At 53.6% G+C, this 15,090-nt stretch overlaps 1 protein-coding gene across 3 annotated transcripts in view; it reads left to right on the top strand.

Annotated features, from left to right (window-relative positions):
* Positions 1 to 10,874: 10,874 nt before the first annotated feature.
* EML2 (EMAP like 2) overlaps positions 10,875 to 15,090 on the top strand; it is a 37,697-nt gene continuing 33,481 nt past the window's right edge. The window contains exons 1-4 of one of the 3 annotated variants that reach the window (XM_050772084.1): positions 10,875 to 11,229; positions 14,120 to 14,338; positions 14,424 to 14,547; positions 14,719 to 14,823. In XM_050772084.1, coding sequence (XP_050628041.1) covers positions 11,058 to 11,229; positions 14,120 to 14,338; positions 14,424 to 14,547; positions 14,719 to 14,823 — 620 coding nt within the window. In that variant the 5' untranslated portion in view covers positions 10,875 to 11,057. Of the gene's footprint in view, positions 11,230 to 14,119; positions 14,339 to 14,423; positions 14,548 to 14,715; positions 14,824 to 15,090 lie in introns of all 3 variants that reach the window. The other 2 variants (XM_050772082.1, XM_050772085.1) reach the window with 2 other exon arrangements.

The raw sequence follows: 15,090 nt of genomic DNA, 5'->3' as shown, positions 1-15,090 counted from the left end.
GGTCCCTGGTCTCCTGGCTCTGGTCTCCTGCCCTCCTGCCTCCCCTCGCCCTCCAGCAATGACCAGGCAGTGCCCCTACCCAGGATGCAAGGGTGGGGTGGAAGCTGGAAGGCCTGTGTCTCCCCCCATGGGGCTGCCTGGCTAAGCAGAGCCTGTGGGGAGCAGGCGGGGGCCTGGGGTGCTGGCAGATGGTGCCGGAGAAATGAGGCAGAGAGAGATGGGGAGAGGGGGCGCCCCGTGGGGACAGAGACCAGGAGTGGGAAGCTGTGACAGCCCCCGCTCCGTCCCCGAGATTCAGGACTGCAGAGAGATGAGGCCTGAATGATAGAGACCCAGAGCCACACAAATACACAGAATGAGAAGAGACACAGAGAGTGAGAGACAGAAGAGCTGAGACAGAGACCTGGTGAGAGATGTGGGTCCAGGCACACACAGACAAACGGATAGGAACCAGAGAGAGGGGAGCCCAGGGATGGGAAGAGACAGAGATCCCAAGACAGGGGCCTGGAGAGACAAACAAAAAATATAGAGACCCAAAGAGAGACACAGACGTGACACCCAGGGAGAGACAGAAACACAGAGATGGGGACCCAGAGAAAGAGGGACAGAGAGGAGACGCAGAGAGATAAGACCTAAGAAACAAGGCCGGGCGCGGTGGCTCATGCCTGTAATACCAGCACTTTGGGAGGCCAAGGCAGGTGGATCACCTGAGGTCAGGAGTTCGACACCAGCCTGGCCAACATGGTGAAACCCCATCTCTACTAAAAATAAAAAAAATTAGCCGGGTGTGGTGGCGGGTACCTGTAATCCCAGCTACCCAGGAGGCTGAGACAGGAGAATCGCTTGAACCCGGGAGGCGGAGGTTGCACTGATCCGAGATAGCAGTATGAGGCAGATGGATCACTTGAGCTCAGGAGTTAGAGACTAGCCTGAACAACATGGCAAAACCTCATCTCTACAAAAAAATATTAGCTGGGCGTGGTGGCACGCACCTGTGGTCCCAGCTGCTGGGGAGGCTGAGGTGGGAGGATTTCTTGAGCCCGGGAGGTGAAGGTTGCAGTGAGCGGAGATCACGCCACTACACTCCAGCCTGGGTGACAGAGTGAGACCCTGTCTTCAAAAAAAAAAAAAAAAAAAAAAAAAAAAAAAAAAAGGAGAGAAAGACAGGAAGAGGGAAGGGGAGGAGAGGGGAAGGAAAGGGAAAGGAGGGGAGCAGAGAGGGGCAAAAACAGAGAGAGGGACTTATAGCCCAGAAGAGAACAGGGATTAACCTCAGACTCCATGAGACAGAGAGGCATGGCTCCCCTCGGCCTCTTCCGGCCTAGTGGGGGAGGGCACATCTCCATAGCGACCTCCCCAGATCCTGAGGGCAAATATTGTCCTGGCCAGAATCGTCTGGGCTATGTTGACATAATCTCATGCGGGGTGGGGTGGGGGCTCCAGGGGCTCAGAGGCCAGCAGAGGGGCTCTCAGCTGGGGCCCTAGAGACAGCTCCAGCCTTCCCTGCCTCCAAAACCCAGTGCAAACAGCCAGCAATGGGCAGGATCAGTTGAAAGATTCAAACCTGTAGGGGTCCCTGATTGCTCCCTGGTAGTGCTCAGCAAGCCCTTAAGCCCCTTTTCAAGCCTCAGGGAGAGCAGGCAAACCTGGGCCTTTTCCTCCAGGCTTTTTTTTTTTGGAGCAGCGTCTCACTCTTGTCGTCCAGACTGGAGTGGAGTGACACAATCACGGCTCACTGCAGCTTTGACCTCCTGGGCTTAAGTGATCCTCCCACCTCAGCCTCCCCAGTAGCTAGGACGACAGGCACAGGCCACCAAGTACGGCTAATTTATTTATTTTTTTAATTATTATGAGTTTTTGAGATGGAGTTTTGCTCTGTTACCCAGGCTAGAGTGTAGTGGCACGATCTCGGCTCACTGCAACCTCTGTTTCCCGGGTTCACGCGATTCTCATGCCTCAGCCTCCTGAGTGGCTGGGTTTACAGGTGCCCTCCACAATGCTCGACTATATTTATTTATTTATTTTTTTTTTTTTTTTTTTTTTTTTGAGACGAAGTCTCGCTCTATAGCCCAGGCTGGAGTACAGTGGCCGGATCTCAGCTCACTGCAAGCTCCGCCTCCCGGGTTCACGCCATTCTCCGGCCTCAGCCTCCCGAGTAGCTGAGACTACAGGTGCCCACCACCTCGCCTGGCTAGTTTTTTGTATTTCTTAGTAGAGACGGGGTTTCACCGTGTTATCCAGGATGGTCTCGATCTCCTGACCTCGTGATCCACCCGTCTCGGCCTCCCAAAGTGCTGGGATTACAGGCTTGAGCCACCGCGCCCGGCCATGCTCGACTATATTTTTATTTTTTTTTTAGAGATGGGATTTCACTCTGTTGCCCAGGCTGGTCTTGAATGCCTGTCCTAAAGAGAGCTTCCTAGCCAGGAGTAGGGAGACAGACTGACAGAATGAGACATAGAGAGAGAAACACAAAGAAAGAAAGAGGCCAGTCATGGTGGCTCACACCTGTAATCCCAGCATTTTGGGAGGCTGGGATAGGAGGATCGCTTGAGCCCCGGAGTTCGAGACCAGCCTGGGCGACATAGTGAAACCCTGTCTCTACAAAAAAATTTTTTAAAAATTAGCAAGGCACGGCTGCTGGTGCGTGTAGTCCCGGCTACTTAGAAGGGTGAGGCAGGAGGATCACTTGAGCCTAAGAGGTTGAGGCTGCTGTGGGCTGTGATTGCACCACTGTGCTCCAACCTGGGCAATACAGCGAGATTCTGTCTCAAAAAACAAACAAAAAATGAAAGAATAAAAGAAAGTGGCCGGGTGCGGTGGCTCACGCCTGTAATCTCAGCACTTTGGGAGGCCGAGGCGGGTGGATCATGAGGTCAGGAGATCAAGACCATCCTGGCTAACACGGTGAAACACCGTCTCTACTAAAAATACAAAAATTAGCTGGGTGTGGTGGCGGGCACCTGTAATCCCAGGTACTTGGGAGGCTGAGGCTGGAGAATTGCTTGAACCTGGGAGGCAGAGTTTGTAGTGAGCCGAAATCGCGCCACTGCACTCCAGCCTGGATGACAGAGCGAGACTCCATCTCAAAATAAATAAATAAATAAAAGAGATGCTGAGAGAAAAACAGAGTCAGAGATTAGTATCAGTAATAATAATGATAATAATGGCCACCATATTGGGTATTTTACACATCTATATCTCCCTTCTCATAACAGACCTGTAGCAGAGGTGTTATATTATCCCCATTTTCTGGATAGGGAAACTGAGGCCCAGAGAAGGGAAGTAACTTGCTCAGGGTGACATGTCTCATAGGTGATGAAAGGAAGACTCAGTTTGTCCAACTTTTTTTTTGGGAGAAGGAGTCTCATTCTATTGCCCAGGCTGGAGTGCAGTGGCACAATCTCAGCTCACTGAGTGCAATGGTGCGATCTTGACTCACCACAACCTCCACCTCCTGGGTTCAAGCAATTCTCCTGCCTCAGCCTCCCAAGTAGCTGGAATTACAGGCGCCCGCCACCACACCCGGCTAATTTTTGTATTTTTAGTAGAGACGGTGTTTCATCATGTTAGCCAGGATGGTCTTGATCTCCTGACCTCGTGATCTGCCCGCCTCGGCCTCCCAAAGTGCTGAGATTACAGGTGTGAGCCACCACGCCCAGAAATTTTGTATTTTTAGTAGAGACAGGGTTTCTCCATGTTGATCAGGCTGGTCTCGGACTCCCGACCTCAGGTGATCCACCTACTTCGGCCTCCCAAAGTGCTGGGATGAAATCCAATTTCTAGACAGAGATATGAAGAAAAACAGAGATAGCGATGAGAGCGACAAGCCTCAGGGAGAAGGAAACCTGGAGGCAGAAAGACAAAGAGACCGTGAGCCCTGCCTGCCCCCCCCCCGCTCCTCAGACAGGGCCGCTCTCTCCCCACGTCTGTCTCCCACACCCTTGACCTCTCCCTGCAAAAGCAGTTGTAATCAAACCACCTCCATTACCTGTACCCCCAAACCACTGTGCTGGGCACTTTATGAGCATGAGCCCATTCAGCCTGCTCTGCTCCCCTGGGAAGTGGGGGCTGGGTTGACTCCTGTTTTGCAGAGGAGGAAAAACCAAGCTGCCGAGCCAAGATCACTTAGCTGGCATGGACCCTGACAGTGTTCGGTGTCCGCACGGAGGCTGGGGGCCCCTCAAGGGCAAGGACTGGGTCTGACTCATCTTTGTGTGCCATCTCCCACCTCCCATAACTCATCAAGCTAAATCCCTGTGCCTGGCTCTCCTCCCTCCTCCTCCCGCACCCTGTGGAGCCCCTGGATCTGATCTCCCCTGGGACTCCGCGGTCCTCTCGGGACATCCCGGTAACAGCCCTTAACACTTTGCAGCCTGCTTCAGATTTCTGTATCTGGGTGTCTGACTTCCCCTCTCCTAGAATCTGAGCTCAAGAGGATTGGGGGGGGTGGGAGAAGCGGGATTTGGGAGGCAGAAAACCTCCTGCGTTGTTTCTATCAGTAAGACAATTAGTAATGATCGTGAGAGGATAAGGACCCATGGCTATTTTGGTCATCACTTTGAACCCATCATTGATTTTTAAAATTTGTTTATTTATTATATTTATTTGTTTTTGTTTGTTTGTTTGTTTTTTAAGAGATGGGGTCTCACTATGCCACCCAGACTGGAGTGCAGTGGTGCCATCCTAGCTCACGGCAGCCTGGAACTCCTTCCTGGCCTTAAGTGATCCTCTGGCCTCAGCCACCCAAGTAGCTGGAGCTACATGCATGAGCTACCAGGCCTGCCTATTTTTCTTTTTTTAGACCTGTTCGACAAGAAGTAAGCCCAACTGGCCAGGCATGGTGGCTCACACTTATAATCCCAGCACTTTGGGAGGCCAAGGCGGGTGGATCACCTGAGGTCAGCAGATCAAGACCAGCCTGGCCAACATTGTAAAACCCTGTCTCTACTAAAAATACAAAAATTAGCCAGGCATGGTGGCACATGCCAGTAATCCCAGCTACACTGGAGGCTGAGGCAGGTGAATTGCTTGAACTCAGGAGGTGGAGGTTGCAGTGAGCAGAGATCACACCATTGCACTCCAGCCTGGGCAACAAGAGCGAAACTCCATCTGGAAAAAAAAAAAAAAAAAAAAGTAATCCCAGCTAACTTTTTTTTTTTTTTTTTTTGAGACGGAGTCTTGCTCTGTCGCCCAGGCTGGAGTGCAGTGGCGCAATCTCGGCTCACTGCAAGTTCCGCCTCCCGGGCCCACGCCATTCTCCTGCCTCAGCTTCCCGTGTAGCTGGGACTACAGGCGCCCGCCACCGCGCCTGGCTAATTTTTTGTATTTTTAGTAGAAACGGGGTTTCACTGTGTTAGCCAGGATGGTCTCGATCTCCTAACCTTGTGATCCGCCCGTCTCGGCCTCCCAAAGTGCTGGGACTACAGGCGTGAGCCACTGTGCCCTGCCCCAGCTAACTTTTAAATATTTTGTAGAGAGGAGCTCTTGCTATATTGCCTAGGCTGGTCTCAAACTCCTGGCCTCAATTGATCCTTCTGTTTGGGCCTCCCAAAGAGCTGAAATTATAGATGTGAGCCACCATACCCAGCCCTATTTATTACTTTTTTTTTTTTTTTTGACATGGAGTCTAGTTCTGTCACCCAGGCTGGAGTGTAGTGGCATGATCTCGGCTCACTGCAAACTCCACCTCCCGGGTTCATGCCATTCTCCTGTCTCAGCCTCCTGAGTAGCTGGGACTACAGGAGCCCACCACCATGCCCAGCTAATTTTTTTGTACTTTTAGTAGAGACGGGGTTTCACTGTGTTAGCCAGGATGGTCTGGATCTCCTAACTTCGTGATCCGCCTGCCTCGGCCTCCCAAAGTGCTGGGATTACAGGCATGAGCTACTTTTTTTTTTTTTTGGATGGTGTCTTGCTCTGTCACCCAGGCTGGAGTACAATGGCACAATCTCCACTTACTGCAACCTCTGCCTCCCCAATTCAAGTGATTCTCCTGCCTTTGCCTCCTGAGTAGCTGGGATTACAGGCACACACCACCACGCCCGGCTAATTTTTTGTATTTTTAGGACAGGGTTTCACTATGCTAGCCAGGCTAGTCTCGAACTCCTGACCTCGTGATCCACCCGCCTCAGCCTCCCAAAGTGTTGGGATTACAGGCGTGAGCCACTGTGCCCAGCCTCTGTTTTTTACTTTTTAAGAGATAGGTTCTCCCCATGTTGCCCAGACTGGAGTGCAGTGGCTATTCACAGGCTGGAAACTACTACTGCCCAGCATGGGAGTTTTGCCCTATTCCCTTTCTGACCTGGGCCAGTTCACCCCTCCTTAAGCAACCTGGTGGTCCCCCACTCCAAGGAGGTAGTCGAACTGATGTTGAACTGAGTGCAGACACCCAATTGCCATAGTGGACTACAACCCAGAACTCGTGACCTCAACGGATGCTCCCACCTCAGCCTCTCGAGTAGCTGGGACTACAAACACGTGCCACTGTGCCCAGCCCATCATTGATGCCTCATTGTGTGCTAGGCACTGTACTCAATGTATAATTTTTTTTTTCTTTTTTGAGACAGAGTCTTGCTCTGTTGCCCAGGCTGGAGTCCAGTGGCACCATCTTGGCTCATTGCAACCTCCGCCTCCAGGGTTCAAGCCATTCTCCTGTCTCAGCCTCCTGAGTACCTGGAATCACAGGCAATGCACCACCACGCCTGGCTAATTTTTGTATTTTTAATAGAGACGGGGTTTCGCCATATTGGCCAGGCTGGTCTCAAACTCCTGACCTCAAGTGATCCACCCACCTTGGCCTCCCAAAATGCTGGGATTACATGCATGGCCTGGCCACTCATATATAATTTATATCTGTGACTCACTGTGGCTTGTGGAGGATACAGTGACAAACTGCCAAAGTCTTCCCCCAGCCTTTGAGGCCCTGTAAGATATGGAAGGCCCATAGCCTCCCTTATCTCGCATCCTCGCCTTCCCATCTCTCTCCATAGCTTCATCCTCATCAACCTTCTGGTTCCCCAGGAATATGCTAAACTCAAACCAACCTCAGGACCTTTGCACTTGCTCTTTCCTCTGCCTAGAAATCCCCTGCCTCCCAACTCCAGGCATAACTGCTTCCTTCTTGTTTTTCTCTTTCTTTCTTCCTTTCTTTTTTTTTTTTTTTTTTTTTTTTGAGGCAGAGTCTCGCTCTGTCGCGCAGGCAGGGGCGCAATGGCCGGATCTCAGCTCACTGCAAGCTCCGCCTCCCGGGTTCACGCCATTCTCCTGCCTCAGCCTCCCAAGTAGCTGGGACTACAGGCGCCCGCCACCTCGCCCGGCTAGTTTTTTTTTGTATTTTTTAGTAGAGACGGGGTTTCACCGTGTTAGCCAGGATGGTCTCGATCTCCTGACCTCGTGATCCTCCCGTCTCGGCCTCCCAAAGTGCTGGGATTACAGGCTTGAGCCACCGCGCCCGGCCCTCTTCCTTTCTTTTCTTTTCTTTTCTTTTTTTTTTTTTTTTGAGACGGAGTCTTGCTCTGTCACCCAGGCTGGAGTGCAGTGGCCGGATCTCAGCTCACTGCAAGCTCCGCCTCCCGGGTTTACGCCATTCTCCTGCCTCAGCCTCCCGAGTAGCTGGGACTACAGGCGCCCACCACCGCGCCCGGCTAGTTTTTTGTATTTTTAGTAGAGACGGGGTTTCACCGTGTTAGCCAGGATGGTCTCGATCTCCTGACCTCGTGATCCGCCCGCCTCGGCCTCCCAAAGTGCTGGGATTACAGGCTTGAGCCACCGCGCCCGGCCCTTTCTTTTCTTTTCTTTTGAGCTGGAGTTTCACTCTATCACCCAGGCTGGAGTGCAATGGCTTGGTCTCTGCCCACTGAAACCTTCACCTCCCTGGTTCAAGCAATTCTGCCTCAGCCTCCCGAGTAGCTGGGATTACAGGTGTGCATCACCATGCCTAGCTAAGTTTTATATTTTTAGTTGAGACAAGGTTTCACCGTGTTGGCCAGGCTGGTCTTGAACTCCTGACCTCAGGTGATCTGCCTGCCTCGGCCTCCCAAAGTGCTGGGATTACAGGTGTAAGCCACTGCGCCCAACCCTTCTTGTTTTACACATGTCAGCTCGAATATCACTTCCTCAGAGGTAACTGCCTGGCTCTATGGTCTCTAAATGAGCCTCCTGCTCCCTTTTTGATTATATTATCCTGTCTGTAAACCTTCTTGCTCTGTTGCCCAAGCCGGAGTGCAGTGGCATGATCATAGCTTGCTGCAGTCTCGACCTCCTGGGCTCCAGTGATCCATCTCAGCCTTCCAAGTAGCTGGAACTACAGGCGTGCACCACCATGCCAGGCTGACAAAACATTTTGTTTTCACTGGGTGCGATGGCTCACACCTATAATCCCAGCACTTTGGGAAGCCAGGGTGGGCAGATCATGAGGTCAGGAGTTCCAGACGAGCCTGGCCAGCATAGTGAAACTTTATCTCTACTAAAAATACAAAAATTAGCTAGGCATTGTGGCCTGAGCCTGTAGTCCCAGCTACTTGGAAGGCTGAGGCAGGAGAATCGCTTGAACCAGGAAGGTGCAGGTTGTGGTGAGTCAAGATCGCACCACTGCACTCCAGCCTGGGCAACAGAGCGAGACTTCATCTCAAAATAAATAAGTAAATAAATACAAAAAAAAAAATACAAAAAAATTAGCCGGGCGTGGTGGCGGGTGCCTGTAATCGCAGCTACTCGGGAGGCTAAGTCTGGAGAATTGCTTGAACCTGGGAAACAGGTGGCAGTGAGCCAAGATTGTGCCATTGCACTCCAGCCTGGGCCACAAGAGCAAGACTCTATCTCAAAAGAAAAAAAAAAAGGAAGAAATTTTGTTTTGTAGCGGCACGGTCTTGCTTTGTTGCCCAGGCTGATCTCGTGCCCCTATAATCCCCCTTCTTTGGCCTTCAAAAGTGCTGGGAATTAACAGGTGTAAGCCACTGCCACGCTGTTTCTGTATCATCATCTCGAAAATGGTGATTAAAATAGGGCCTTTGCTGGGCGCGGTGGCTCACGACTATAATCTCAACACTTTGGGAGGCTGAGGCGGGAGGATCACTTGAGGTCAGGAGTTACAGACCAGCTTGGCCAATATGGTGAAACCCTGTGTCTACTAAAAATACAAAAATTAGCCAGGCATGGTGGTGCACACTTGTAATCCCAGCTGCTGGGGAGGCTGAGGCACGAAAATCACTTGAATCTGGGAGGTGAAGGTTGCAGTGAGCCAAGATCATGCCACTGCATTACAGGCAGGGCAAGACTGAGTGAGACACATCTATTATTCCAGCACTTTGGCAGGCCCAGGCCAAAGGATCACTTGAGGCCAGGAGTACGAGACCAGCTTTGGCAATATAGCAAGAGCTCCTCTCTACAAAATATTTTTAAAATATAAAAAAATAGGCCGGGCACGGTGGCTCGCGCCTGTAATCCCAGCACTTTGGGATGATGAGGTGGGCAGATCACAAAGTCAAGAGATCGAGACCATCCTGGCCAACATGGTGAAACCCCGTTTCTACTAAAAATACAAAAATTAGCTGGGCGTGGTGGCACGCGCCTGTAGTCCCAGCTACTCCGAAGGCTGAGGCAGGAGAATTGCTTAAACCCGGGAGGAGGAGGTTGCGGTGGGCTGAGATTGCACCACTGCACTCCTGCCGGGGCGACAGAGCGAGAATCAGTCTCAAAAACAAACAAACAACAACAAAATAGGGCTTTTGGTGAGGATAACTCAGTGTTTTGCCCATAGTGACTGCTGATTAAACGTTAGGTATTGTTATTTATTTTGTGTATGATTGTTTACCTCTTGCATTGAATGAACGATTCATGAGAGGAAACAGGTTCACTTAATCACTCCTGAAACTTCAGCACCTAGAACAGAGCCTGGCCCGTTAGGCACTCAGTAAACATTTTTGAATGAATGAATGAGGCAGGCACGATTATGAGACCTCACTTTCCAGATGCGGAAGTGGAGCTTTTGGGTCACGAAACCAGACAGTGGAGGAGTCAGGATTCAAACCCAGGTCAATCTGGTTCCAAAGTTTCTACTGTTTGTCTCTGTGTCCAGAGGGAATTCTTTTTCGACTCTAGACTTCACTTCTCCTGCCTATACTCTAGGTGTTTACCCTCGTTGGAGACTTGCGGAAGGCGGTCCAATATTCTTGAAATCCATTGTCGGGTTTTCTACCCTCCCCTCTTCCCCCACAACTTTCGAGCCATCTCTGCCTGACACGCGGGCTAGTCCAAGCCTCACAACTGGGCCTGTGCCAAAGCCCGGAGTGGATAATACGGTTGCGGGAGGCCACGGCTCTAAGGGCGGAGTTAAGGGCCTGGGGCCGCAGACAGAGTGGTGGGGAAGGTTGGGGAGGGACTAACAGACCGCGGGGGGAGAGGTTTAAATTCCGAGGGCGGAACTAATCCTATAAGAAGGTCCTGTCCAGAGCTCTGGAGAAGTACTATACTATAAACCCTTGGAGGTTCAGGGGGCGGTGCTAATGATTCTGTGGGCAGGAATAAAACTTTAGCACCCGCAAGATTCCGGGGGTGGAGCTAAGAGCCTGGGGGTGGGCCTAGATGTAATAAACAAGAGCTCCCTGAGCGGGTTTGGGGCTGTAAGGTCGGGCCCTGGTCTTAAGGAGGGAGCTTTTGGAAAATCCAATGAAAATCTGAAGAGAAGGTTTTGGGGATAGGGGAGTGACTACCTCCAACCCATCCTCCTCCCGGAGCTCGGGGCTGCGCTTCAGGCTGAAAGCAGGAGAGGCCCTGCCCCTTCCAATCCCTCTGCATCCCTATTGGTGGAAGGCCCTGCGCGACAGTCTCTCATTGGTTCTGAAAGGGCGAGGAGGGGGGTCTAGAGAGAAAACACTCTGGTTGTGGGCGGGACCAGACCGTACCTAGGGGGATCTGGGCGCAGCCAATCCTGGCCCGAGGATTGTGTTGGGGGGCTTGGCAGGGGGTGTCCTACCCCCCTTTCTGGGCATCCTGGGGGATGACCCCAGCGCCAGGCCCGGCGCCGGCCGCCTGATGCCAGGCAAGCTGAGCTGGGGATGCTGGAACGAAGGGGGTTGCTATGGCAACGGGAGGCAGGGCCTGGTGGGGGGGACCGGGCCCGAGCTGGGACCGGGGGGGCCGGCGGTGGCTGTGGTGGGACGATGGCGGAGCGCGGCCCGGCCTTCTGCGGCCTGTACGACACGTCCTCGCTGCTGCAATACTGCAACGGTGAGACCCCTCCTCAGTTCCGACCTTGGCCCCGCCCAAGGCTGGACCCATCTCTTCTTGCCCCAACCTCCTCCTTCCAAGTCCCCATCCCCCTCCCTTGCTGAAGATCCCCCTTTCCTCTCCCTCAGCAGCACCCTGACCCAAGAGAAGGTCCCTGGCCCCCAAAACCCAGATCCCAGCCCCCCATCCACTTGGATCCTCCGCTACTCCAGAGGTGGCTAGACGGAGAGGACAGAAGGGCAGAACACCAAGGAACCAGGGATTGGAAGGGGGAAGGACCTGGGAGTCGATTGGGCCTGGAACTCTGCCCTTTCTCCCTTCAAGCTTCTGGAACGCTCCCCTATCTCCGTAGCAGGGGGACAGACAGAGGTGGTGGGGATGGATTTGGTGTTGAGTTGAGGGCAGAGTGTGGGACTGGAAAGGGACAGTCAGAGGACTTTGCCTTTAGGATACCTCCCAAATCCTCTGGCCCTGGCCCTCCCGTGCATTAGGACCATCCCTTCTCCCTAGACAAATGCGTGTGATACCAGAAGGGCCACTGTGGGTGTCAGGCTCAGGTGAAGGGAGATAGGAGAAGAGGGGAGTTGGGAGGGAAAAGTGGGAAGTGAGGCCTGGTCTCTGGGAAAAAGGGCTGAGGATGGGGGGATGGTCAGGAGGGAGCAGAGGGCTTGAGTCACAGGGATGGGGATGGTGGAGGTGTGGGGGTTGGCAGGATGGGCTGGCCAAGGCCTGACAGTGCAACTGGCCGCTCTGGGTGGGGCACAAGTGTCAAGATGAAAGCACCTCTATTTAACTCAGTTTGGAGGTTCAGCCCTCTGGGCACACACCCTAGTGCCAGGGACCACTGGAATTAGCAGGGGACCCAGAATGCTTATTTTGTCCTCCTCTGTCCCTCTAAGAGCCAGAATGACAGGGTGGCCATTCCTGGGTTGAGTATGGATTCTTCCATTGATCGGCTGTGTGTGCATGTAACAAGTAACGTCACCTTTCTGGGCTTCAGTACCCTTCCTCCTCCTCTCCTCCTAAAATGGATTATGCCACTACGACTACTAGAGTTGCCAAAAGCATTAGGTATCATAAAAATAGTTAATCCTATTCTGGATTTATCGAGCATCAACATGAGCCAGGAACGCGCTAAGTGTTTTGTGTGAGCAGCGCCTGGCACATGTAAGCTCACGGTATCAGATGCCATTTTTTTCTGGTCGTATTATTAATGGTAGGTAGGACCAGGCTGCGCAAAGGAGGTGACTGGGTCCCCCGCCCCCACCTACTGGCTGGGTGATCTTTGGCGTGTCTCTGCACACTCCTGCTAGCCTCCTTCCTTAGTTTCCCGTTTGCAAAACTTGATGCCAACAAGACCCCTAGAGGTTTCCCACTGTTATGAGTTCTAAGTGCTGACGGCTCACTCCTTCTGACCTCAGGAGGCTCCCACCTCCCACTGCAGGTCCAGGCACCGGACCTGGGAGGCGCTGAGTTGGGGGCAGGGCGGACAAGCCTCGGCAGGCGATTGGGCTACGAGGGGGAGGAGGGAGGAGCGGCGGCTGCACTGCGGAGCCCAGAGGGCCAGTTGGGCGGCCTATGGACGCGGGATGGCAGGTGCGAGCTCCACGCCCTGTCCCTGTCTAAGCTACCACCTTTAATTCCACCAGGCTGGGAACCAGGGCTTCCTTGGTTGTGGTCAGCAATGAGTCTGGGTATGAGTATTCTGGGGGAAAAGAGGGAGAGGGACCCCTTGGGTCTCCGCCCCTCCCACTTTGGGAAAATGAGCGGGGTTGGGGGGGCCACTCGGGGAGTCATTTTGGTTGCATCCATAGGCTGGAGAGCCAAATCTGGGGCGCGGGGTAGAGGCGAAATAAAGAAGGAAAACAGAAAAGAGGAATGCCTGCTGGGGAAGAGTTTAGGTGTCATCCCCGTCTGCATTCTCCCTTGGGTCTTCTGGGTCTGCGATGCGCTGCCTGCAACCCCCAAGTCCGCCGCCAGGGGCCGCCGAAGCTCTGTCCTTGCAGCTGGCTCTAGGGTCGAACCCCAGGGTGAGGAGAGGAGAGGACATGGGGAGGCTAGGCATGACCTTTTGACTGGGAAAGTCTTAGAAACAGTGAAGAGACGTTGGTATTCATAACATCATCTTCGTCGGAGGATGTTGGGGATCAATTCTAGAACTTTAGTGTCATTAGGAGTAGGTTAGTGTGTCATTTTGCAAATGCTCTTATCACTCATAGATACTTAAAGTCTTAGTCATAGAATCTTTTTTTTTTTTTTTGAGACGGAGTCTCGCTCTGTCGCCAGGCTGGAGTGCGAGTGCAGTGGCGTGATCTTGACTCATGGCAACCTCTGACTCCCTGGGTTCAAGTGATTTCCCTGTCTCAGCCTCCAGAGTAGCTGGGCCTACAGGCACACGCCACCATGCCCGGCTAATTTTTTTTTTCTTTTTCTTTTTGTATTTTAGTAGAGACGGGGCTTCACCGTGTTGGCCAGGATAGTCTCGATCTCCTGACCTCGTGATCCGCCCGCCTCGGCCTCCCAAAGTGCTAGGGTTACATGCGTGAGCCACCGTGCCTGGCCACGTCTTAGTCATAGAATCTTAAAGCCAGAGCGAGAGGCTCCTGGGTTCACAGAATCTTAGAAAATAAGAGGGAAGGGACTTCCCCAAGGTCACAGGGCCAGCGCGCTGCAGCAGAGAGGAGTGTGGGGATGGGTTGGAGAGCGGTGGGGATTTCCTTCCCCCTTCAGAGTCCTCTTCCTTGGCCCATCTCCAAGTGTCCCAGCCCCAGGTAGCGGGACAGGAAAGGGGCGTGGCTGGCCCCTCGCTTAGACCCAGGAAGGCGGGAGGGACCCGTTGGGTACTGGAGCTCCTGGGTGGCCCTGCAGCCGGCACTCCCCCGTCTTCCAGATGACAATTTGTCGGGCACGAGCGGTATGGAAGTGGACGACCGCGTGTCGGCGCTGGAGCAGCGGCTGCAGTTACAGGAAGACGAGCTGGCGGTCCTAAAGGCGGCGCTGGCGGATGCTCTGCGTCGCCTGCGGGCGTGTGAAGAACAGGGAGCTGCGCTCCGCGCGCGGGGCACCCCCAAGGGCCGGGCGCCTCCGCGCTTAGGCACCACTGCCTCGGGTATCCGGGTTAGACTGGAGGGGTGGGATGGGGAGGACCGGGGCCTGGTCCTCATACTCACCCTTTTCTGCCCCCATCCCTCCAGTGTGTCAGCTCTTGAAAGGCCTTCCCACCAGGACGCCCCTTAATGGCTCAGGACCCCCGCGGCGCGTGGGTGGCTATGCCACGTCCCCATCCTCTCCCAAGAAGGAGGCGACCTCCGGGCGCAGGTAAGGCACAAGGCCGGGACCCCCAGTCTCTTCCAAAACCTCGTGGGAGACAAAGGTGGTTTGTTTGCCTGAGCTCCAGCAGCAGAAGGTGCAGGGAGGAACTCGCCCGCTCACGGCACTTGCCTGCTGGCCTCGAAGGCTCTGCCCCAACGGTGTGCTCTCTTTTAGCAGTGTCCGCCGCTACTTGTCACCAGAGCGCCTGGCCTCGGTGCGCCGCGAGGACCCCCGCAGCCGGACCACATCCTCCAGCAGCAACTGTAGCGCCAAAAAGGAAGGGTAAGGACTGGGGCGGTGTCAAGCAGCAGAAAGAGATAGGGAGGAAGTGGTCGAGAAATGTAGCCATGCCCCAGGCCACGAGGTCGTAACCTAGAGTGGGGCCAGCCGGTTCAAATGCGGGGACAGTGCCAGAGCCTTGGAAGGACCAATCTTGAGGTGGCACGGTAACAGAGGAAGGTCTGGGAGGGCGGAGTCAATATTTGAGGGGCGTGGCCAGAGTTTTTAGGAGCTGGACAGTCAGGTCTACAGAGCGAGGAAGTCAGGGAG

Source organism: Macaca thibetana, chromosome 19 (assembly GCF_024542745.1).
Source record: "Macaca thibetana thibetana isolate TM-01 chromosome 19, ASM2454274v1, whole genome shotgun sequence".
NCBI classification, from domain to species: domain Eukaryota; kingdom Metazoa; phylum Chordata; class Mammalia; order Primates; family Cercopithecidae; genus Macaca; species Macaca thibetana.
Note: the sequence above shows the minus strand (reverse complement) of the source record. Positions and strands in the feature narration are given on the sequence as shown.